The sequence below is a fragment of the Mycteria americana genome, chromosome 1 (assembly GCF_035582795.1).
Source record: "Mycteria americana isolate JAX WOST 10 ecotype Jacksonville Zoo and Gardens chromosome 1, USCA_MyAme_1.0, whole genome shotgun sequence".
Classification (NCBI taxonomy): domain Eukaryota; kingdom Metazoa; phylum Chordata; class Aves; order Ciconiiformes; family Ciconiidae; genus Mycteria; species Mycteria americana.
Window position 1 is genome coordinate 207,961,012 of NC_134365.1, and position 26,213 is coordinate 207,987,224.

The window sequence follows — 26,213 nt, forward strand, 5'->3', positions numbered from 1 at the left end:
TGAGCTCAATGTTGCAGAGAGACCACACAGCTTTTGAATTAGAAGAGAGGTGCATACTGACAGTTCAGTGCATGGACAGGAAAAGGTTACCTCTTTTTATGGAAGGATACAGCCATAACTCTTCATTTGAAAGGGGATAATTAAAAACTTGCTGTGAGTTGCAAGATATTCAACTCATCAGTAGAATGATTATTACTTTCTTTTTGTACATTCCCACTACCAAAAATGAGTTTCTAAACATTTAAAAAAAATGGATAAACTATGTGCAAAATGAGTGAATAAACTGATAGGAGTTATGCTCTGCAAAAAAGATGTTCCAGCAGAGAGTATTCATGCCACTTTCTGGTTTTCAGGTTTTATGTCAGAAACTGAAGTTGGGAGCTGAGGCTCCCTACAGTTTTACCACGAGAAAGCACAATTCGGTGCACACAAATTAAAGACTAAAGATATGTGCAGCTGTGTATTAAGCTGTCGAAACGACATGAAATTACAGAAAATGTTTAAAAAACCCACTTAAATGATATGTTAAGAACTGTTGTTGGAACTTGTGGCAACAGTTTTAAGTGTAAAAGCACACAGATAAAAGTACAAGCCAAATGATGGACACACTCCAAAGCACAGCTGTAAAACATGTAGAATTAATCAAAGTAATATTTGAGAAAAAATACTTAAAATGATCTAATACATAATTTGTGATTTAATACACACCTCTTGTTTCTACAGCATGAATACATTTCCTCACAAAGTTGAAACCTGCTTCATTTAAGAACACTATAAAAAAAAGAAAAAAAGGTAATTCTTTTCTAACTTATCAATACACAAAATCGTGTTTAGCTACATTCACATTAGTCAAGAAGGACTGATACACATCTATCCACGAGATTATGATCCTTATTCTGTAATAGTATTCTTGTAGATATATCCTTAGCACTCAAAATTCGACTTTCTAATCATTAGTGTATCATTAGGAGCAGAATATTCTACTGTCTTTTTCAGAAATCAGTAGCCCCTCTACACATACAGCTGAAAGCTTGTTGCTTTAAAAGTAGATTGCTGTACTCCCTTCCCTCTGCTGAGGAAAATGCTTTTAAGAGTTCAGGACCTACATTATGAACAGAATACATTTGTTGATTTTAATACAACAACATTCTTTGTTCCTTGCACATGCACATAACCGCTCAGAAAATGGTAACATAGGAAAACAACCTTTGTTATTGACTTTAATTAGTGAGCTTATTTCAAGTGAATGTATTTCTCATTAATTTTTGTATATAATGCTCACTGCTCTAACTAGCCAAACAAAGAAGATCTTAAAGCAGCATATTTGTCACCACTAAAATAAAGACCATCATATAAAAAACATAGTGGTTTAAATTTTAGATTTCCAGAATCCCAAATATACCTCTTATGAAGATGTATGACCATATCTGACACATCTCTCTCTCTCTCTTTCTCTGAGATACATACACCCACACATATATTTAAATTATTTTTACGTATTTGTGTAATATAATATTATGTTAATAACATATATGTGTTAATATAATGTTAATACAGTTATACACATACATCTCATAGGATCTTTAAATATACTCATTTTATTACTCAGTGTATGTGTAATAGGTGCACACACACCTAAACCCAAAAAGATGTGATGAGCTGAGACCAGTTGTACGAGATTCAACAAGGCCAAGTGCCGGGTCCTGCACTTGGGTCACAACAACACAGGCTTGGGGAAGGGTGGCTGGAAAGCTGCCTGGTGGAAAAGGACCTGGGGGTGTTGGTTGACAGCCACCTGAATATGTGCCAGCAGTGTGCCCAGGTGGCCAAGAAGGCCAATAGCATCCTGGCTTGTATCAGAACTAGTGTGGCCAGCAGGACTAGGGAAGTGATCGTGCCCCTGTACTCAGCACTGGTGAGGCTGCACCTCGAATCCTGTGTTCAGTTTTGGGCCCCTCAGTACAAGAAAGACATTGAGGTGCTGGAGTGTGTCCAGAGAAGGGCAGTGAAGCTGGTGAAGGGTCTAGAGGACAAGTCCTGTGAGGAGCGGCTGAGGGAACTGGGGTTGTTTAGCCTGGAGAAAAGGAGGCTGAGGGGAGACCTTATCGCTCTCTTCAACTACCTGAAAGGAGGTTGTAGAGAGGTGGGGGTCGGTCTCTTCTTCCAGGTAACAAGTGATAGGACAAGAGGAAATGGCCTCAAGTTGCTCCAGGGGAGGTTTAGACTGGATATTAGGAAATTTTTCTTCACTGAAAGGGTTGTCAAGCATTGGAACAGGCTGCTCAGGGAAGTGGTTGAATCACCATCCCTGAAGGTATTTAAAAAACGTGTCGATGTCTATGTAATAGAGGAGCCAACGAGGAGAGGTGCTATGCTGGACCTTGTTCTCACCAACAAGAAGGGACTGGTGGGGAATATGAAGCTCAAGGGCAGCCTTGTCTGCAGTGACCATGAAATGGTGGAGCTCAAGATCCTTAGGGCACCAAGGAGGGTGCACAGCAAGCTCACTACCCTGGACTTCAGGAGAGCAGACTTTGGCCTCTTCAGGGATCTGCTTGGGAGAGTACCACTAGATAAAGCCCTGGAGGAAAGAGGGGCCCAAGAAAGCTGGTTAATATTCAAGGATCACCTCCTCCAAGCTCAGGAGCTATGCATCCCAAGAAAGAGGAAGTCAGGCAAAAATGCCAGGAGGCCTGCCTGGATGAACAATGAACTCCTGGACAAACTCAAACAAAAAGGAAGCCTACAGAGGGTGGAAGCAAGGACAGCCTGGGAGGAATACAGAGAAATTGTCCAAGCAGCCAGTGACCAGGTTAGGAAAGCTAAAGCCTTGATACAATTATATCTGGCCACAGACGTCAAGGGCAACAAGAAAAGCTTCTGTAGGTATGTCAGTGATAAAAGGAAGACTAGGGAAAACGTGGGCCCTCTCCAGAAGGAAACAGGAAAGCTGGTTACTCCGCATATGGAGAAGGCTGAGGTACTCAATGACTTTTTTGCCTCAGTCTTCACCAGCAAGTGCTCAAGCCACACCGCCCAAGTCACAGAAGGCAAAGGCAGGGACTGGCAGAATGAAGAACCACCCACTGTAGGAGAAGATCAGGTTCAAGACCATCCAAGGAACCTGAAGGTGCACAAGTCCATGGGACCTCACGAGATGCACCCGTGGGTCCTGAGGGAACTGGTGGACAAAGTCACTAAGCCACTATCCATCATATTTGAGAAGCTGTGGCAGTCCAGTGAAGTTCCCACTGACTGGAAAAGAAGAAACATAACCCCCATTTTTAAAAAGGGAAAAAAGGAAGACTCGGGGAACTACAGGCCAGTCAGTCTCACCTCTGCGCCTGGCAAGATCATGGAGCAGATCCTCCTGGAAACTATGCTAAAGCACATGGAAAATAAGGAGGTGATTGGTGACAGCCAACATAGCTTCACTAAGGGCAAATCGTGCCTGACAATCTGGTGGCCTTCTACGATGGGGTTACAGCATTGGTGGATAAGGGAAGAGCAACTGACATGATCTACCTGGACTTGTGCAAAGCATTTGACACTGTCCCACACAACATCCTTGTCTCCAAATTGGAGAGACATGGATTTGATGGACCACTCAGTGGATACCAGTACTGCTGGATACCATACTCACTGGATACCATACTCAGTATGGATACCATACTGAGTACTCAGTATGGTATAGAACATACTCAGAACATACTCAGTATGGATACCATACTGAGTATGGTATCACTGGATGCCATGTTAGTCAGCAACATGGACAGTGGGATTGAGTGCACCTTCAGCAAGTTTTCAACAAAGTCAAGCTGTGTGGTGCGGTCAACATGCTGGAGGGAAGGGATGCCATCCAGAGGGACCTTGACAGGCTTGAGAGGTGGACCCGTGCGAACCTCATGAAGTTTAACAAGGCCAAGTGCAAGGTCCTGCACATGAGTCAGGGCAATCCCAAGCACAAATACAGGCTGGGCAGAGAATGGATTGAGAGCAGCCCTGAGGAGAAGGACTTGGGGGTGTTGGATGGTGAGAAGCTCAACATGACTCAACAATGTGCGCTTGCAGCCCAGAAAGCCAACCATATCCTGGGCTGCATTAAAAGAAGCGTGGCCAGCAGGTCGAGGAAGGTGATTCTGTCCCTCTACTCTGCTCTTGTGAGACTCCACGTGGAGTACTACATTAACCTCTGGGGCCCCCAACATAAGAAAGACATGGATCTGTTGGAGTGAGTCCAGAGCAGGGCCACAAAAATGATCAGGGGACTGGAGCACCTCTCCTATGAAGACAGGCTGAGAGAGTTGGGGTTGTTCAGCCTGGAGAAGAGAAGGCTCCAGGGAGACCTTATAGCAGCCTTCCAGTACCTGAAGGGAGCCTACAAGAAAGCTGGAGGGGGACTTTTTACAAAGGCATGTAGTGATAGGACAAGGGGTAATGGCTTTAAATTGAAAGAGGGTAGATGAGATATTAAGAAGAAATTCTTCACTATGAGGGTGGTGAGGCACTGGAACAGGTTCCCCAGAGAAGTTGTGGATGCCCCATCCCTGGAAGTGTTCAAGGCGAGGTTGGACATGGCTTTGAGCAACCTGGTCTAGTGGAAGATGTCCCTGCCCATGGCATCGGGGTTGGAACTAGATGATTTCTAAGGTCCCTTTCAACCCAAACCATTCTATGATTCTATGTGGCACTTAGGGATGTGGTTTAGTATGGTTAGTATAGTTAGTGGTTTAGTATGTAACACTATGAGCAGTGTTATGTTTATAGTTGGACTCGATGATCTTAAAGGTCTTTTCCAACCTAAATGATTCTATGATTCTATGTAAGGATATTATTTCAACACACTATCATGTATTTACATTTAGGTATACAGACTACTGATAGAAACTTTTTCCAGATTTGTTAAATATATTGTAGCTTTGGAGCCAATCAGATTTTCTTTCAATTTATGTTTGATAGTAATACAAAAGTTTAAGGCTTTCTCACAGTTTACATAGCTTAGGATGTGCTTGCATGTAATCCAATCATGTAATCCAACAAAGTTATTTCATAGCAATAAGAAGAAAATGTAAAATAATTAATACCTCTCTCACACACACACACATATCTAGAAACCAGGACATTACAGAAATCTAGCAATATTTGGTAACTCTACATAAATAAAGAGCTTACTTTCTTCCTTCTTGCTAATAATGGCCGGCAGTGTGTAAATCTGTAAAAAAAAAAACCCACAACAGGTCAATGTTTGTGCTTTAAATTCTTTATTGACAGGTTTCTTGGTAGTTCTTAAGCTAGCTGCAATATGCTGTGTATTAGCTTGCTGCTAGGGGAAAGCCAACCTTGCCTTTCACCTTCTCTTGACATTTACCCCCACAGCACTCACTCAGGTTAACAGCCCTGTGCTAGGATCTGAGTAGGTGAAGAGGGCAACAACCCACTGCTTTGGTTGTGTTTGCAGTTTTACACAGCTGATCTTCTTCACCTCTGGGGTGAAGGCAGAGGGTCAGCGGGATGAGTCCCAGAAACCTATTCAGGCTGCCCTTGAGATTCTATATTGACTAGGGATTTAATAGCATTAAATTTATAGGCACCTAAAATGTGTCAGAAGTCAGATTTGCAGACTCCAAATGGGTTAAATTTCAACACAACTACTGATCTAATTTCTGTACTGTTTCAGTCAAGCAAGAAGCTTGTAAAAACACTCATTTATCTAATAAAATCAATCAACCATTTTTTTCCCCTTGGATACAGGTTTGGCATCACCCTCATTCAGTGATTATTTTAAGAGCAGATTAACAGTGGGAAGAAATCTCAGACAAGCCTGTCTCTTAGCAGCTTTCAACACATTTTTATGCTCTCTGCAGTGCCTTTCAAGATAGTGCTAATTGTTTATTCCATGATGCTGTCCAAAAGATGGTTTGTCTTTTCCAGTGCAGAAACTACCACTTCACAAATGTTATCTGAACCATGAATCCTATTAGACAATATGCTATCATATTACTTAAATATTAAATATCCTAACATAAAATAATAATATATAAATACAGCTTAAATTCACTAATAGTTCTGCTTTTCTACTTTGTACGTATCTTCACTGCGTACCTGCGATAGTATCTCACAAAGAAAGAACTGTATTTGCCTGTACTGTAACAGCGTATCTGAAATGCATACTAGCTTCCTTCTTTAATATGTGTGCCATAAAACTGTAAAAAGAAAAGAAAATGAAAAAAGATCCTTACTGGTTCCTTTCCATCCATAGCTTCAAGCCAAAGTTTTCGGTTGGATTCTGAAAAAGCTTGCAGTGTGATGATTCCAGGTCTGTCAAAAACATAAACATACACTGAAGTTACTAATTTCTTTTTCTCAAACAGTATCTGAAGTCAGAATCCAAATGGATATTGACATGAAGTGAATGCATAAAAGACAGAGAGAAGTTAAAGAAAGTTGATAGCTTCTGACATAACACAGTAACTTTGAGCTAGATTTAAAAACAGGTCCATTTTTTAAAAGTTCAGTACCGCAACACATAATTTTAGATGTCAAGTCCTAAGTGCTACAACCCTCTAATAGGTATTAGGCACCTCCATATTGCAAGATTGAGTTATACACCCACAAACGGGATCCCATAAAACCCATTTTTCTGTGTGGAGATGCTTAGGGTGGAAAACTTAAGGGCAATATACATCAGCTCAATTTGACTAAATATGTCTATGCCTGAGCTGGTTATCTATGTTCCTTTCATAGCAAATGAAGAGAAGTAGGTACTTCTAATATAAAAGTCATCATATCCCAAAACAGACATCCAAAGTCACTCAAAGGAAATGTGCCCTAAAACAGTTGCCTAAAGAGAGCACTTTGAGATAGTATCTCCAGTATGGAGATGTAAAGGCAATTGAACTGAGTACTGTCATGGTGCAGGAATTTTTTGTTTGAGAGGATTCAAAAAACCAGTTCTTTCTGCTGGCAGTGCTCTAACCGCTATGACAGAAGTTACAAAAGTGGCATGTCCTCTCTGTTGATGAAGCTTTGACATTGCATAGAAAAAGAGTCACAGGAACCAGTGAAGGGATGAGGAAATCAATTTTGATCTTTGTTCCTGGAATAATTATATGAACAGATGTGTAAATACAAAGAATTAGTCTCTATTTGTGATCATAGGCAAATGAGTTCTTTAAGAAATGCTTTGAAATTAATTCACTGATTTGCCAACATAGAATGCCCAAGAGACAGTCCATTTTAAAAAGTCCTGCTCCCACACCAGTGTAATGTATCTCTGCTCAAAACTTTCAGCATACTGTCCAAAACTGTGATTTTTCTATGGCAGGTTCACAAATAAAGGACACTATAGTTTTTACTAGGTATTCATCTTACACCATAAAAATAAATAAGCAAAAAACCACCATCCTTTCCCACCTCCTCCAAAATACCTATATTGTCACCTTGTATTTAAAAAGCTTGCAAGAAAGCAACTGGACAATATAAAATATCAAAATGTGTGCTCACACACATACACCAAACCATTCAAGGAGGAGCAGCCCTGCCCTTATACATAAAAATGCCAAGTTGAGTATTTTGTTTGCTATCCACTATCGCAAGTGTAAAAAGATACAGTTAATCCAGATTAAGATGTGTAATTGTTTTTCTATTTTCTTAAAGTCTAAGTTTATTTCTGTTTTAATAGTCCACCTTGCTACCTACCCACAGATTCTTACCTAGGAATTTTTCTCTCAAAAATATCTTAGAAATAGAAACTTTTTTTTTTCTTCTTTCTATTGTGACTACTGCTTAATATTTCAGTTGGAAAACTGCATTTATACTTATAGTCCGTTGGTCAGCACATACAGAAAGAACAGAAATTTCTGAGTGTCATTTTACTTCAAGCTTAGAGATACCTGCTTTTAACTCTGGGTTTCTGATTGAATCTGTTGGCCAAGTTTGCAGTCATTGTATAGCATGTTTTAACACTCAATTATCTAACACTATAATCCCTGAATAGTAGTTTCCTATATAAGTCCAATACATTTTGAACTAACTTCCTCTCTAGTTACTGAAATAGTTGGTAATTTCTCAGAAATTAAAATTACACTCAAGGTGAAACACACTTTTTGATGTTACCTTTTTATATAGCTCCAGTACAAATAAGACAGTGTAACCTCTAGAATAGTTTTTACAAGAAGTCTGAGCTGAATGTAGGTGTGAAAAACACCTAAGTAAATTTTAAATTCATTATGTCAATTAGAAGGGCTCACAGAGTGTGTTCTCCATTAGTTGTTCACAAGGGTTTCTTTCAGTTAACATGCTTCTTTCATGAAATGAGATGTGCACATTACTCTGCATGGTTTTCTAGTGTTTTAGTAAAATAGTATTTCATATAATGTTTCATACAGCGTTGCATATAATAATGCAAGGAGAGAATTAGCTCTGTGGGATAAGGTGTTTGGAGACAGAAGTTACCCATAAAATCTTGCAACAAAATTTTGAAGACTGGTGTAGCTGCACATTTTTAAAAAGAGCTCTTTCATGATGAACAGTCACACCCTCACATTACTAAGGAAACTTATCTTATACTAATGTCAATTACTTTTAAAGTTTTTCTGTATTTTGCAGGTGATGTCCAAGATTATACACCATGTAAACAATATTAAGTCTTGAATTTAAAATCAGTTCAAATGTAATCATTATCACAGTCTTTTTGAACCCTCAGTATTCCAGTACTGTATTTCTATTTACATGAACTCACTCACATTCTTAGTCATTACTGACATCAGTAACGGCCACTGCATCTTTTCTTTCTTAGGGGAAACCCGAGTTTTACCAACATGACATTCAGAAGAGGTTAATGACCTTGGATATGAACTACCACCAAATATTTCTAGGTATTTCATTGTCTATTTATCTCTTCTGCTGACTTGCACAAAAATTCACTACTTCCCTGCTGAATACTAAAACAATTGGAAAAGTGAACTTTCTATCAGCCTGTGAAAGTTATATCCTTACAATAATGACCAAGTAACTTTGTATTCTACTCCTCTTTCCATCTTCTGTCCAAGTTTCCAGAATGCCTTTAACTTACAGGCCATGCACATTTGTAATCAATCAAAATGTCCAAAAGGAATAAATAATATGTAAAAAGTGCCTACAACTATCTCTTTGACGACAACTTGAAGAACTGCAGATGGAACTAATTGTTCTGTGCAGTTTTGTTGAACTGTGAACGTTCTAGTAGACTAAGGGAGAGGGAAGGGACAACATTCACTTCGAAATACGTTACAATGCTGCTGCCACAGATGTGTCTAATAAATGCAATTCTACTTAGAAACAACTACCAATTTCAAACTCAACCTGTCAATTCAAGCTTAAGAGCTTTCAAGAGACCAATTAGTCTCAACATTTGTTCATATAAAATTTCTGTTTCTTAAACCTGAACTCACTCAGAAGTCTATTTTACAAAAATAATGTATTTATATTTGAAAGTACCAAAGTAGACTCAAAATTATCATGTAAAACCAGCAGTTCTGAATAGAATTTAAAATGACAGTAACAGTCATAAAATATTTCTTAAGAGAACGACTACAAAAGTCAGTCTATTTATCATATTTTAAGGGAAAAATTAATTCAACATTTCTCTTTATTCCCAAGCTTGAAAAAAATACTTTTACAAAGTACTGTGTACATATACTTCAAATACAGAAAAGCTGTTTTCATCTATCTTATATAATTATAACATCCAGGAATAAGTGAAAAAAAAAATTGCAGAAGTAATTTTCAAAAAAGAAAAATTATGTGCTATCATACATTTCTCAGAGAAATAGAGATTGGTACAGGATATGCTTATTAGTAAGTATTTCTAAAAATATTTATGATCTATTCCTGAAAGAGGGTAGTCAGTTGTGCTACAGGTTTTGTAAGAATCCATCTTGTATCTGCATGCAAACATAATGTAGTTAAGAAAACACATATGCAATGTAGTGAATTTTGTTAGAAAAACAGGTTTGAACAAATAAGTACTAAGTCTTGAAAGCCTGGTTTGTCTAGATACAAGCATATTAATAAATACGTTGTCCTATTACGTATCGGTGGCAAGTGCTTCTATTTTTAACTGTTTTCAATTTGTTAACACAATGAAAAAAAATCAAACCTCTCAAATACTTCAATATCGAAACAGAAACGTTTGTCAATTGAATCTGTCTTTCTCCTGATGCAAGATTTTAGCTTGAATATTTCTGGTGAGCTTGTGACAAGGCCATTCTATAAAACAAAACAAAACAAAATTAGCACAGGCAGTATGCTGATATACCTTGGCTTCACATCTTAAATTTAACTGTATGAACAGTCCAAAGAACATGCCTTAAGATAGGGATTAAAATTACTTAGGAACATATACAATAATTTCTCTGTATATAAAGTAAGACTACAGTCAATAGCTTTCTGTCACATATTTATTATTTAATTGTTATATTTCAGAAAACTCCCTAAATTAAAATCTTTACAAACATTTGCATATATAACATGATTATATGTTACATGCTAGAATGAATATCACACAATTCTGTCAACTCTCACGTGTAGATAAAAAGATTTTTAAAGAATAAAGCTGACTGACTCCTAGTTCTGGCCACCATCATTGTGAGGCCACTCTCTATAATGTTGGAAAGGCTGACGCAATCAGGGGAGTTTCTGAGGAATGGGAGAAAGCAAATGTCACTCCTGTCTTCAAGAAGAGCAAGTAGAAGGATATGGGGGACTAGAGGCCAGTCTGTATCACCTTGATCCCTGGGAAGGTGATGGAGTGAATAATCCTGGAAAGCATTTCCAAACATATTAAGGACAGAAAGGTGACTGGAAGTAGTCAGCATGGATTTAATGAAGGGGAAATCATGCAAGACCAACCCAATAGCCCTCTACAATGTGATGGATGGCTCAATGGATGATGGAAGAACAAAGAATATTGTTTATCTCAACTTTAGCCAGACTTTTGATACTACATCCTACTACAGTAGGATGTTTCCTACTATATCCTCATAGACAAACTGGTGACGTACAGGCTAGATAAGCAGATGGTGAGGTGGAGTGAAAACTGGCTGAACTGCTGAGCTCACAGCAGAAGTCCAGCTGCAGCCAGTCACTAGTGGTCTGCCCAAGGGGTCAATACAGGGGCCAGCACTGTTTAGCATGAATAGGTATAACCCCAGGCACCAGCACAGGCTGGGGCTGACAGGATCACAGAATCACAGAATCGTATAGGTTGGAAAAGACCTTTAAGATCATCGAGTCCAACCGTAAACCTAACACTACCAAGACCACCACTATACCATGTCCCTAAGCACCTCATCCAAACATCTTCTAAATACCTCCCCCGTCTACTAGGGGCTGGAGATTCTCCTTAGCTCTCCTTTTGCTGCTAATGTATTTGAAGAAGTATTTTTGAATGGAAAACAGCTTGGCAGAAAAGGACCTGCAGGTCCTGGTGGGCAACAAGTTGACCATGAGCCAGCAATGTGCCCTGGCAGCAAAGGCAGCCATTGGCCTCCTGAGCACAGCACCGCCAGCAGGTCAAGGGACGTGATCCTCACCCTCTGCTCAGCACTGGTGAGACACATCTGGAGTGCTGTGTCCAGTGCTGGGCTCCTCAGTACAAGAGAGACAGGGATGTACTGGAGCAAGTCCAGCAAATGGCCACCAAGGTGATTAAGGACTTGGAGCACCTGTCATATGAGGAAAAGCTGCAAGAGCTGGGACTGTTCAGCCTGGAGAAGGGGGATCATATCAGTGATTTATCTATAAATACCTGATAGGAAGGAGTAAAGAAGACTGAGTCAGATTCTTTCAGTGGTGGCCAGTGAAAGGGCAAGAGGCAACAGGCACAAACTGCAATACAGGTAATTCCATTTGAACTTAAGAAAAAGTTTTTTTTACGGTGGTCAAACACTGAAACAGGTTGCCCACAGAGGTTGCGGGGTTTCCATCCTTGGAGATATCTAAAACCTGACTGGACACAGGCCTTGCTAACCTGCTCTGGTTGACCCTGCAATGAGATTAAACTAGATGATCTCCAGAGCTCCCTCCCAAACCTCATCCATTCTATGATTCTGTGCAAATGTGATTGATTTCCTATGCATTTGGAACCACCACATTAGAGATGTTATTTAATATGTGGTTTATATCCGTTTTAAAATAAATATTTTTATTTAAATATTTATCTATGCTACATAAGACATGCACTGCTTCATGTATGAAAACAGCCTTATGCTTTGTTCACCACATTTTTTTCTTTTAACAGTTCCTGAATGCTTAATATAAAAGATGGAATATACAGGCCATGTATGCATTCATGTATGTGCAACTTACCACTTTTCCACCAGATTTTGTTTCAGATATACTCATTGTAAATGTTTTTGTTCCTTTATCATAAGTGCAGTAATGTTTTACCCATGTAAATCCAAGAGGTCCTAGATTAAAGAGAGATAGTATTAAAAAATAATTATTTTGGCATTTTATCACTGTTTTAGTTGGAGTTAGATAGAGAAATGAAACATAACAGCATCCACATGTAGCCTACAAAATAAAAAACTCCCATAATTTTTTAATTTGAACTTGTTGTTCAGGTATAATTTTCAAATCTTGCAGCTTCATGAAGTTGCCCAACAGAGTTCCAGCAGACTGATTTTCTTTGGCAACTGGATGGGTAACAGCATTTTACTAGGGTAGATAGGCAGGAGACAGGCAAGACCCTGAGGAGTCTTCTGCCTAAGAAATATAGTTGAAGATTTTATCAACCCAGGTGAAGCATTAGGATTCAGTGTTACATCCTTTCTGTGAGGGAAACCTTGAAGTCTGGTATTAGATCCAGAAAACTGGATGAAGTCATGAAGTCAGAGTGCATTTCCCTTTACTTTCAGAGTTCCTGTGAAAGGTAACAAATGCTTTTGGTAGTATCATAGGAACTCTATTCTTCTACCTGTTACCTTAAGGGAGTGGGTAAAATTGCATTAGCTCAGAGATAGATTTAATCTTAAATAGTTGAACACTGACAGGTGATTTCATTATGGGAAAGGAAAGGAAGGAAGGAAACAATGCACTCTAAAACAATAGTGGTTTAGAGATGAGGGATAAAATGCTGGGTGGCAGAGGTGGCGCCTTCAGCAAGAAACATTGGTCTTCTATGCCTTGAAGGGGTCCTGCTGGGGAAGAGGTGGCTGTAACAGTGGCGCACAACCGACCGTGTCCACAAACTGACAACTGCACACACTCACAACACCAAAGTATAATGTACTTAGGGATTCAGGTAGCCATACATGAAATCTACAGCAATCCCCAAGTAAGTGAATGTGTGCCTTATCCTGAAGGGGTCACGCCACACTACTTCTTAATCCTACTGCAAAGTACAGGATCTCTGACGCAGAAGATGTTTTCACTCCTGGATTACCCAGAGCTTTGCTCAGTTGTTGCTGTGAACCTTTAGTGAATCTAAACACAAAACCCTCTTGAGCTTAAGCTCAATGATATTTTAAACTTCAGCCGCTAACCTAGCTTAGATACAGGTATTTTATAATGTGTTCTTTGCTGTGAGGACATGGAGTAAATCCTCCCACCATTTCCATAATTCTCTCCACATCCTAGAAGTACAGCTAAGATCTCCCACAATTTTCTGGAAAAAAATATGGTTACTGTAGCACAGAGAACAAGATAAGCTCCCAGATTCCTACAGATACATCTGGACGGGTGGTGCACTGCAGAGGACAGGATAATTCAGGCTTTTGCAGTGTGACTGCCCCGCCTTGGGCCAGAACATTATGGCTATAACTGCACTGATTAATAAACAGCACTGGCAGCATTCACACTGACTAGGTAACACATAGTCAATAGGTAACTTGGAAAAAACTTCTTGGTTTTTGAGGATAGGAAATTTAGCATAGAGGGTGGGATATTCTGTGCAAGCTGGTCTCAGTGGCAGAGCACAGCCCCATTTATTTTACTAGCACTGACACAGCTTCTGGGTACTCAGCTGCAGAGACCAAACACAATGGCTGTGTGTGAAGAGGTACCAAGAAGGAAAAGCATTTCTTTCTTTGGACAGCATTATGCTTCAGAGCCTGGCATTCAAACATGGCCCCTCTCTGCAGAGCCATCACAAATGTAGGTGCCAAAGCAAAATACATATATATAAAATGCAGTATTGTAACTTCATGTGTAAATTCAGAATAGGAAAGGACTAGATGATACTTTCAACCCATGTGTGATTTTCCAATTCATTTCAATGGGAGTTACTCATGGGAAAAATGTGATACTGTTTTTTTCAAAGTACAGCATAACCGGGCCTTTTAATTCTTTTTACAATGAAAGAGCTCTAAGTTAAAAAAAAAAAAAAAGTATTTTAGGGGTTTTGTGTTTGTGGGTTTTTTTTAAATGTAAACAGTTAAATAAAAAGTTGGATGTCTGGCAATACAGAAACACAGATGTGGAAATTTACACAGTCTGTTACTCTGACTTGGAGAAAGTTCTCCCATTGCCTGCGTTTTGCAGGAAAGTAATGTCACAAATTGAAAAGTCAACTGGTTACCCAGCCTCAGAAGTTAGCTGTTCTGTTCCTATATTTTAAGTTATTTTCACTTAGCAAAACAAAATCTATAATTATTCTAAATCATTTTTTCCTGACGGCATTCCATTAACTCTTTTAGCATATATAAGAAGGATGAGTGCTCTCAAAGCAGTTTTAGACAAGTTTAGAAGTCACCTGTTTTTCATTTAAAAATTGTAGCCAGACACCTACATTGCAACTTTAAGTCTGTAACTCATGACCGTCCATCTGAATGAAAACAATTTATGGCCTACTGCTATTTCTTTTCAAAAAAACATATTTACAACCATGCATATCAGTAATAAATATATACAGGATTTACTCTCAAGAATAGCAAACATTTAACCCAGTTGCCCATAATTTGACAAGAGCCTATGGGATGATGGTTTTCTGAAAGTAAACCTGCATGACAAGGCAATATACAACTAGTACCTTCCCCACTAACACAGAGATTACAGACCCTCTTACTCCAGAATAAACTAATGAACAAATTTCTTTTCAGTAAGAGGATGTCAAGTTGGCCTCTCACTATTTAATGAAGCACAGCATGTGCCCAATGCTTCACTCCTTTTCTCCCTCCCCCATTAGCAGGGCTCAGTGTAATTTCCACTTAACACAGGTTTCTTTTATCATTATTACTCAATTAAAACATAGAGGATCTTCTTCAAGCTTTCAGTGCTACTGAGGGTAAAAGTGGCTGAGGTTAACTATGATAAGCATTGAGGTTTCTTTCTTTTAGCTCACATATGGAATAAAGATTAATTTCATTATGTTACTTGGAAAATCAATTATCTATAACTCCATGTAGTCTCTTGAGTTATCCTCTAAAAGGGGAGCAGTGAAGAAGATATCCTCAAAACTGAAGTCGAGTGGGGTCAAGTCTGACATCGGAATTCTATATCCAGATGCCTTTTATTTTTTTTTAGATTGAGAAATCAGGTGCAAAGTTGCATTTAACAATTCTTGCACGAACATCAAACTTGCAGAAGCATGTACACACTATCTCAAAACACTTTGCTAGTGTCAGTCTGATTCCACAGCAAATAGAAAAATGAATAAATAAATATATAAACCTGGGTACCCCATGCAATGAAAGCTATTTTACTGAGGGTTTTGCATGATCCTGCAGCTAGTTTGGCTTGGTTTTCTATACTGGTTAGAGTGTAAAACAGTGGCAGCTGATACTTCAGGTGACGTATAGTTTTGAATTCTCTCATTTGACTTTTCATATATTTCCTGGTTCTGTTTTCATTCATAACATGATGTATTGCTAGGCTTTTCCAAGTAGTTTCAGATACTTATGACAACTTTAGTTCTACACTTTCATTTAGTTCATCACTTCATTCTCACACCACATGAAGTGAATAAAACATAGGTATAAACTTGCAGCTGTTTTGAAGCTGACAGGCTGTACTTAGATGACTTTTCTTTTTCTTACACCTTTATTTTCCATTATGTACATGTTCATTTACTGTTAAGGTGGCTGGGTCCATGGAGATCCCTGGTACAAGGTGGAAGTTGCTCCTGCTGGGTGAACTATGGGCCCTGTTCAGGCAGAGAAAGTACAAGAGACAGCAGGGTTTGGCAGGCAGAGCCAAAGCAGAGTGCTGGGAGATTGCAGCTTCTGCAGCAAGGAGTAGGCCAGCCAGCCAGAGCAAAGTTTGATACCAGTCAGCCAGTGGTGTGGCCAATAGCATGGACCTACCTACAAGGACCCAGGGGGCAGGAGTTGACTTGCTTTCAAGTATTTTGATCACCATTCCATCTGACCCTAGCTACTCGGACTGCCTTTTGAAAAGTTAAACACTTATTTTTCTTTTGAACCTCTCAACCATTTGGAAAGCAACCATAGCAGTAGTCTGCAGATATTCAAACACAGAGCTGTTGTGTTGTCCTGCTAACTAAACCATTTTCTCATCCTTGCATTTGTTGCTGTGCCTTTCACATCAAATTAAAAGGTACATCTGTTTTACTCACGTTTCTCCTGCACATAGAGATAGCCTTCCATTGTCCACTGACTTGGTGGTCTGTAATCCTGGTTGGCTGATTTCATTCTTTGCATGAGTCTCTCCACTTCCTGCCTAGTGCTTTCAAAATTATTCCGGGTCTAATATCCGGAAAAAGAGAGAAACAAAAAACCACATTATCTCATGCAAGTACTAAAAAACAATGAAGGACTAACTACTAATAATGCCAAGGAGATTGTATTGGAGACCAACAGAAGCATTTGCCAGAGACATAAAAGGGAAAAAAAAAGCAATAAAGAATAATACTCTTCATTGCTCCAGAAGCCTAGGAATAACATAGTAATGAAGAATTCAACTTAAGCACACAAGTGTAAAGGAAACATAGTTGAGAATAGTAACATTGCTCTTTCTGCAGGTCACTAACCTCAGAAAGGTCATTTCATATCTTTAGGTATGCTGACACAGCATTTTGCAGACAGATGTGGGCTTTCTCTCTGCGTACTCTAGGATACACAGACAGAAGCCAGGCTAAACTAGAAGCTGCTGATAGCATAGCCCCAAACCTGAAGTAATAAGTCCCACTGAACCACTTGAAGTACAGTGCAGAAAACACGAGTTTGGGTTAATGCCAGGCTAATGTCTCTAGACAGCTGCGGTCTCTCCACACGAGGAAGAGACAAATGTACTGTGTATCCGTATCTGCAGTCCACAGCTGCAGCTATAAGAAGAGTCAGGTTACCGGCACTGTCATGAACATTTTTTCGTAGGACTATGCAAACACCACAGTTAAGTATAACATAAATATGCTAGGTAAGAAACAGGTCACAAGTGGCAGAACTGTGCCAAAAGCATGGAAGGACTGTGTCTGTCCTAAATATCGTGTGTGTAACCAGGCATCTGGCCAAACAAACAATTAGGTACAAAGGTGGGTTACTCATATTTGCTAATATCTTTATGCATGTAAATGGACATTTTTTCCTATTGAATTCAGTGAGCCCAGGGTTTCCCTCCACACACCTAGCACAGTATAGCAGAGAATTATTATGAGGTGCCAGAGGTTTGATAAGTTGCTGCTAATATACCAGATGTTGAACACTTTGATCCTACAGGTAACAGAAGAAAATAAAGATTTTTGTAATGTTTCTACAAAGTCGTCTTATGGACTCTAATGCTGCCTAGTTAGAAAAATACTCTCAGGACTTTATACACTGGTGAGTACTTTCCCCTTTTTTTGGGCCATTCATGGAGTTACACGGTAGTATAATAATACACGTTAAATCTTCTTCCTGAAGACAAACATTATTATTAGAGAGGGAGGTAAAATTCTTCTCTGAGCTTTTCAGATGATATCCTTAGGGTGAAGTATCAGTTCAGACCAAACTTGAAACTCTCAAAAAGACCTCTGTTAAGAGGGACATGCCATTGAAGGGAGGAATGTCCCCATTTTGAGAGCTTATCTCTGTTTGTCTATTAAGTTTTTAATTATTACTTTTCAGCAGCTGCGACTTTGAATCAAATTATAGAAAACAAAGCCAAACGGACATACAAAGTACGCCACTGGCCAGCTGAAACAGTGAAAGTGACAACAGGTCATGTTAGGACATGGTGACCTGTTAAGAGCTGTCGGTCTGCCACTGCTCTGCTACTCCTATGGCTGTTACTGCTCCTGCTCTAACCTGTAGGACAACTTTAAGAACAGAAACAGCAGTTCAGATCAACTATTCTCCAAGACCTTAACACACAATGCAATGGACAGGAGTACTTTTGACAGCGACAACAGACAGGCTGAACACAATTTTCTCTGAACACTGTCCTCAGTTTGTCTTTCCCTACATCTTTCACTTCAATCTGAGGTTGGGTGATGCTCTGAGTGACAAGTCAGTAGATAGCCCAGCTGGCATAAAGAAGCCGTGGATCTAGATCTGGAGCCAGAATTCAAACTTCCGTGTAACAGCAGTGAACGATGTACTGTCTTAATTAACATTGAAATTGAAAAAATCCTTCAATAATTCTGTTCCTATACATATAAGCATAGAAGATACTAACATATTCTGACTTACAATGCCAGTTTTGGTCTGTGCTGTGGGCTCATCCTCCTCTCAGAACTTGCCATATTAAAGTAAATAAATCTCTGGACTGAAGTACATTTTTCACCCTTTCACTGAAGCTGTGCTGTGCAACAACACTGACCCCTTGTGCCTTTATCTGAAAGAGTCTTAGTAGCAAACTGAAAGTAGCAAATAACATTAACTTCAAAGGACAAGGGGCTGAGATGCTCTACAGAGAGAGAACATTTGCATTTCAATCCAAAAAGAAAAGGTTAATAATCTAAAAAGTTTTGCCTTATTTCCCCAAGCAGCGTTTTAAATGGGATCTATACCTACATATGAACAATGGACATAAAAGGGGAAGGGGCTACAGAAGTGTGCTGCACACGTTTAATTGCAGCAAAACCTGGAAGAGTGCAGTACTCCTAAGAATGCAGATCTACATTAACAGTGCTAAGGCAATGCCGTCTTCCAACTTTGAGCCAACATATGCCTTTCTAATAGCAAGATGCTACAGGGAAAATGTAAAGTTTTTTATTTTCCAGTAACCCACAGGGAATAGCAGTTGAGCACGGTAAAGTGCTCTTGTACTCCCAAACCTGTTTCATATTCCCTAAGTTCAGTGTCCAAGGCACTATCCAGAAAAGCTGATGTCAGATCTTCTAAACTGTTGTAGCTTCTTTGATTTTAGTGGAGCTACAAAAATTTCTGTTGAGTGAGTATCTTTTCTTGAAAGAATGAAATGGAAAAGAAATGGAGTCACCCCAAAAATACAGCATTTGGAGTAAATGATAGAATGATAGAATTTCTTCACTTTTTAAAAATTTGTTCTGCACTTCGAAGTTACTTGTCATGAAAAATGTAGGGCTGGTCCAATATTAACAGGCTGAGCTTCACTTTTTGCCTTAAAAGCAAGTGATAGTGGTTCTAATGCAAATCGGGTGTAAAGATGTTTTGTATCTACTTACTTGTATGTCCTTGGAAGTGTAAAATCTGAGTTACACAGTGAAATAAATATACACTTGTATACAGCAGTTATGATGAGTAGAAAAGTATGTTGATTAAATGCATTTTTGTTATTTCTGAAAGCTATAGAATTTTTGGGCACAGTTAATCTTGTATGGCTCTTACTACCAAATTCAGACCAATCTACAGCAAAAGATCCGATCCATCTGCCCAGTTGAGAGTAACTCTCTACACAAATAACAGATCCTTTCTTCTGGTGGAACTTAATGCTCGTTAGAACTGCCCACAGTGGAGGGAGGCCTCACCAGTTTTCTGATGTGGACAAAACAAATCCAGAGAACAGCCAGAGCATGGCTTCCTAAGTATGCTTTATATACAGTGGGAAGCCAGCAGGCAGCAGGGCAAGCTTTTTGTGGCAATCTGTGATCTTAAAGAAAGAAACTGCATCATTCTATACCAGTTGGAGCATTTTTGGGACATCCACTTACTCCAGAAGACAGGCCCTACTCTCAAGAAAGCATTTACATGTGTTTAAACCCATCTGGACTACTGTGTTTTCTAATCAAAACTTGGCTGCTGTCCTGCTTTTCTGGTTCTTGCTCCCAAAATTTTGACCTGGAAATCACACATTGACTATCTGAAGATTAATTTTTCCATGTTATTTGTTGACAGGAATCTTCATTACATTAACTTACCAAAAATAACTTTTGCCTATTCATATAATAATTTGATTTCAGCTTACTAAAACATTGCAAGATTTAGAATTCCAACAAGGTGCTATGAGTCTACTTTAATATCCTGAAATTAAATTAGCAAACAAAATGGTGTAAACACAAATCACCCTTACATTCTGCAAATTGAACTGCAGCTGCTGCTTGTATGGTGCAAACTCCTGAGCCAGTTCATATCCTTCATGGTAAAATGTAAATAATCCTTGAAGAAAGGCCAAGAGCTGAAAAGGTAAAATTGAGAAGCATTATATATTTTTAACATGAGCTCTTAATCCTGTATAATACAAATATAAAAGAACATACACTAACTTATAAGGAATAGGTATTGTCTGTGATTAGTGAAAAAATAGTTCTTAGCAACTGCTACACACTTTTTCTATTCAGGTGAATATTAGAAAGGAAAAACTAAGGACAGTTGCTTTTCTATTAGTTTTCAGCACCAAAATAAGGCAAACCATCAGCAAAAACCATAGCTCCTTAGCTCCTGGAACGCTCTAAGCTTTCATTACTCGCAACAACAAAGCTTTGCTGAGCAAGGAATCCATGGTCAGACCTTAAGAAAGAGAGGTGTTAAACAGGCTTTTGCATCATGAAGTTGTCATTTCCATAATAATTTAATTCACTGTCCTAGTTACTTTGTCCAGTGTTTCAGTTGGAGTCTTTGGTGGTGTGCATTTTCCAAGTTCATACTTTCAGAGTTCAAGGTTTTTTTCTTCAAAATATTTTTTTACTTTCTTCATAGTAATTGCTTGGGCCATGACCTATTTTCCACAAATTAGACTCTTGAAAGTATGTTTTGGACAGCTTAATACAACACAAGAAATCCAGACTATTTCTTCCTGCTCTGAACAAAATGCAAACTCTATCTGGTATGTCTGTGACTGGCTCCAACAGAACAGTTGAAGTCGGTAAGTATCCAGTTGAAAATTCTTTTTAAAGTTTACTTTAAAATAATGTTTAAGTAGTAAAAAGTGCAACTAGATTTTCTGAATGCTTAGTTTAGCTGTTGAATCAATGCATTCCTACCACCTAGTAGTTTTAAAAGACATCTAACTTATTCTGTTCTAAATTTAAAAAATGTTTTGACATTACCATAAGTCTTCTTACCTGCTATTAAATAACAAGCATTTAATTTTTTATTATGGACTGTTTTCTTTGTATATATAATTTAGCTTACATACAACCACGTAGAGAAAATAACAGAAAAAGAGGTATTAACTTGGATGTACAATAACAAAAGCTATAACAAAAGAACAGATTTATCTTAGTATATTACAGCCACTGAAAAGCTTATCATCTAGGCTAAGTAACTGGCTGTCCAGGCTGCCTCCTAACTCAGTAAAAAAGCACAGGTATTCAAGAGCATAATTCTTTTTTCTTTTTCAGACTTCTCTTTCAGGATGGGATGAATGATCCAACGGAAACATTTATCTCTCTCCATTGACTATTGAAGTAGTCTAGGCTCAGGCAACAAAAATGCCATCATTCATATTTAATGCACTTTTCTTTGTGTTACCAGTACCATAGGTTATTGTAAGTGAAACAGCTTAAAAATGTAGCTTTTACTGTGTTTGTATTTTCTTTAAATTTACAGTCAGCCCTACTTGAAGAAATGTAGTTAAATTGTTCTGTCTCCCTCTTTCCTATTGCTCACTAAGAGACTTCTATACTAAGGTAACACATGTATTTCAGGGGAATAGCTAAAATAATACTTTCCAATTTTAGAGCCCCATCCATTCCAGCAACACAAGACATTCCACACCCTTTAACATGCAAATTTCCACAGCTTGACAGATGAGAGATCAAGGACGCAGCTCTCCAGGCAGAGGAGCTAACATGATGACTTGCTGCTACCAGACTGAAGTCTTGCTCTCCCCTTCCCGTCCCTCCTCCCTTTCCCCATTCAGCTTTGTCACACATCCCGCACATCCTTGTGCCAGCTCTGGCATCACTGAGCCCTTCAGTGAGCATCTCTGCCTCGGGAAGCCTGCTGTTTTGCTGCATTAGTAAGTTAAAGCAGTGCAAGGTTAATAGACCGTCAGTGCTGGCACAAATAGAAGTGTGAAGGCATGGCTGGGAGAAGTACTTCCCCCTTGGTTTTTACTGGTATTGCAGGACCAGATGAAACCCTGGCCTCAGGCAGAGGTGGGTCATGCCTGAGTGCCTGCCCAGTACGTGGGTCACCGAGCCTGAAGAACTGAGAAGATCCTTGGATATAAAAGCCACTTTTTGTGGGGCCTCTACAATGGGTGTGAATTCCTAAACCACGCATCCCACCACCAAACAAACAATGAAGGCAACACAGTCAAGTGAAGGGCTCCACAGCTTGTGTAAATTATCGCAGCTTTACATGATCATCTGCCCAGCTTAAATCATTATCTCAGCTAAGGACCTGGCCCTGCAAGTCTCTTACTGGTTATTCAAGTGGTTCTGAGGAAGGTCCAAATACAACATTTATCTTAAAATCTCCAATTATGCAAATGGATAGAAAGAGTTCTATAATTTTAAGGTTTATAATGTAATTCTAGGAAGAATTACATAAAAGAAAAGAAAAAAGAAAACTAATATCCTTTTTTATGAATAAAGTATAAAATAAGTCAGTAAATTATAACCAAGGCTCTGTTCTGGCTCCAGCTGTGCAAAGCGCCTGCCCACAGTCTAGATCCAGTTAGTCATCTGCATCCCCAACTACAGCTCCTTCAGATACAGCAGCATAACTACTCCTGTGCTTACTCTGACTTGTTTCAGTCAAAAGGACTTGAATTAACTTAACCTGTAAGTAGGAGCCTGCTGCTAAACCCACCCCTTTCAGCTAAAGAAGCACTGCAGCAGCAATATGAGCACTCAGCAAAACTGCAGCCAGAGCAGAATGTTAGAGCACACCAAAATTACAACAAAGGAACTAGTGGGAGAAAGTTTCAGTATGTCAGCTTATGCCTGAATTTTAAATATCAGTTTAAAGGGCATTTCTGGAGAATGTACTACAAACTGTTTAAATTTCAGCTTCAGTGCTTAAAGAAAACCATTTTCCACCATACAAAACGCTTTTACAGAGTACACGGAGAAATACCGAGGAGGAAAATATTTAACACAAGATGGCAGCAAAGCTGAATTTATCAGAAAGCAAAAAACCAGCAGCAAAAAAACCCTGAGAAAAATCTGAATGCATTTTAGTTAAAGTACTGCTTAGGTATTCTGGCAGTTGTGCATTGCAGAGGATCTGGCCTTGAGGTTCTCTTGGTCAAATACTCTCTGAGCACTTAGAAAAACAGGAATAAAAGAAAAGTAACAATATGCTTATTTTATGCAAGTCCTAGACCAGCTTATTCAAGTTCTGTGTTGAAACAACTGACACTGAGGATGGTGTTTGCTTCTATGTATGTGACACTAGTGGTGGAAGAACAGGGATCAGAAAATGCCCTGTAGCCAATGGGCCTGTGCTGTTAAGGCACCTTCATAACCACTTCCATCAGGACAGGTACAGCCATAGCATTGCATGGAGGAGAGCTAAAAGCCAAAGACTTTTGCCCTAGGCTTATGCTCACAGTGGGGTTTTCTTGTTGCTGGTGTTACAAGTGGCACTGCTGCTAAAGGCAGGCTCATAATTTTGAAGAGATTTATATTAAATAATAAAAAAAAGAAAAACAGTTCTTTTTTCTTTCAAAAAAGATTTTCAGAATATATTTTGAGGTTGTCTTCACATGTAAAGAGGCTATTTGTTTCACCAAACATCACATACAATGCCTGATGTGTTCATATCAACAATTTTTCAGTTCAACAAGTGCCTTATAGTTACCTCAATCTGAGTATGTAATCAGTCACATCAATAAAAAGCAAGGTCTGAACTCCGTAACACAACGCTACTCGCTACCCCAGCGCCATGAGGATTTCAACACAGAACGTGAAACAAAATCCAACTACTTCTTGAGACTTTATTTATTTTTATGTAGAGCTGGTGACCTCAAGACTGCCTGGTCATTTCATTCTCACAGGAAGAAGACTGCACTTAGGTTTCGGATAGGGGAGGAATTTAACCTTTGGCCTGCAGCACATCAGCCAGAAGTCCCTGTCTCCCTGGTTTCATTTTATTTATAAGTATGATAGCACCAGAAGGTACTTATCCATCAGATTAAAGTGAATGTAGTTAATAATGTAGAAAATCCAAGGAAGAGGAAATTGAGTTTAACGTCCACAGTGAAGTCTCATGGAACTGCATGCAATTACAGGCAGGGTTTGTTGGTTGTGTTTTGTTTTCCTTTTTTTTTTTTTTTTAAATAAACACTTCTGGGCTTTCATGACATTTAACGGACCACCCTCACATTTCAGATAGTTTACTGCTTATGAGCTCTGTGCCCTGATTCCTACAAGTCAAGGAAGTCCTGGCATTGCTGAGGGACAAAGTGGAGCTCTAGGAAGGAGTTTGTATTTCTCCTAACCACTGTAACATCCTCAGAAAGCTACGCTGGTTTGGACTATCTTCTCTGGGCACACAAGGGCAAAGCTAGGAGCAGAGATTATTGTCACTTACTTTGTTTTGTTTTGTTATTTAACTTGCTGTAAAGTAAATTTTAACACTAATTTGTCCTTGACAAAAAGTTAAAATTCATGATCTGTATGGGAAGCTTTAAGATTTTTTTTTTCCTTGGAAAAAATCAAGATCTAGGAGGATCACAAATAGGCAGCTGTCAGTTACTCACACTCTAGTACACATTAGCGACTCCTTGAGACAAGATGCAGAAAACAGCAGAGAAATCTAGGGCCTGAGGAGCAGCTGCAAAAGTCTACTCTAAATATTATAATCCTCCATTCAGAGTATGAGTCATTAACACTTTATACCTTAAAATCTCTCCCCACTCTCCTCCAGGAAGGAACATTCTCCACTCTTACCAACTTCCACTGTCCTACTATCCCAGGCGTAACCAACCTGGCAATTTTTGCTAGGCTACTTCTCCCACTCTGGTTCCCAGACCATCCTTATCTTTTGGCATAGACAAACTGAAGATCCTGGAAGGAGCTCCAGTAGACCATCTGCTTTTCAAGTTCTATTCCCATGTCATGAACTTATCCTTCTTCCACACAGGCATCACGATTTCCTCCTTCACTGCACTAACAGCCTTTCTTTTATTTTGTTAAACTCTCCTTCAAAGAGTCTGTTAGTAACGTGTCAGACTGAGAATTACATGGAGATGTGATACTGAGCTGATAAATCAGAGACACAAGCAGCACAAGCACTAGAAGACCCCACAACTAGCAGAGCTCCTGAGGAGGAATGTCTATATAGACACACCACCAGGCATCTTCTAGCATCTGAACATCCGTAGAGCACACAGAGGAAAACGAGTAATATGGCAATTCTTTTGGTATGTGATTTTAAAGTGTTAGGCTTTGTCCTTATCTATTTGCATCTAGGAGCACATGCTCATACGTCCAACATCACTTACATAAACTATGCATTTTTAGAAAGCCTATTTTGAAGACTCTTTTTTTTTTCCTCATGATATTGCTGATGTGTATTTTAATTTACTTGGCATACTTTGCCTTATGTGTTTTAGTAAATGCTTTTATTCCAGCATGTTGTATGTAACAGATTAGAAACAAAAAATTAAGAATTTTGAAGGTTCAAAATTTTATAACTGATGTTATAATTTAAGCTCCACTTATATTCAGATTGATTATAAAAAATTCAAACCTGGAGCCAGAAGACACTGCCTGCAAGGGCTATCATTACCCAGTCCCCAGAGTATTTCCTGTACCTGCATGCAACAAACAGCATAATGGTCTAAAATGCCTACTGATCTGACATGGGATGGCAATTGATCCACTCAAAAGTAATTTTACCTACTGGATGTGTACACCTGCTGACCAAAATACCCAGGTCCACAAGACTGAGTTTACCAGTAACCTTCCCTGCTTGCTTGCTCAG

At 39.0% G+C, this 26,213-nt stretch overlaps 1 protein-coding gene across 2 annotated transcripts in view; it reads right to left on the minus strand.

The window, feature by feature from the left end:
* Positions 1-26,213, minus strand: part of ARHGAP42 (Rho GTPase activating protein 42) — a 178,110-nt gene that overhangs the window by 31,162 nt on the left and 120,735 nt on the right. For both annotated transcript variants that reach the window (XM_075491057.1, XM_075491055.1), the window contains exons 7-13: positions 20,407-20,511; positions 16,556-16,685; positions 12,349-12,449; positions 10,139-10,248; positions 6,240-6,318; positions 5,173-5,212; positions 709-771 (exon numbers count right to left, since the gene is read on the minus strand). In XM_075491057.1, coding sequence (XP_075347172.1) covers positions 709-771; positions 5,173-5,212; positions 6,240-6,318; positions 10,139-10,248; positions 12,349-12,449; positions 16,556-16,685; positions 20,407-20,511 — 628 coding nt within the window. The remainder of the gene's footprint in view (positions 1-708; positions 772-5,172; positions 5,213-6,239; positions 6,319-10,138; positions 10,249-12,348; positions 12,450-16,555; positions 16,686-20,406; positions 20,512-26,213) is intronic.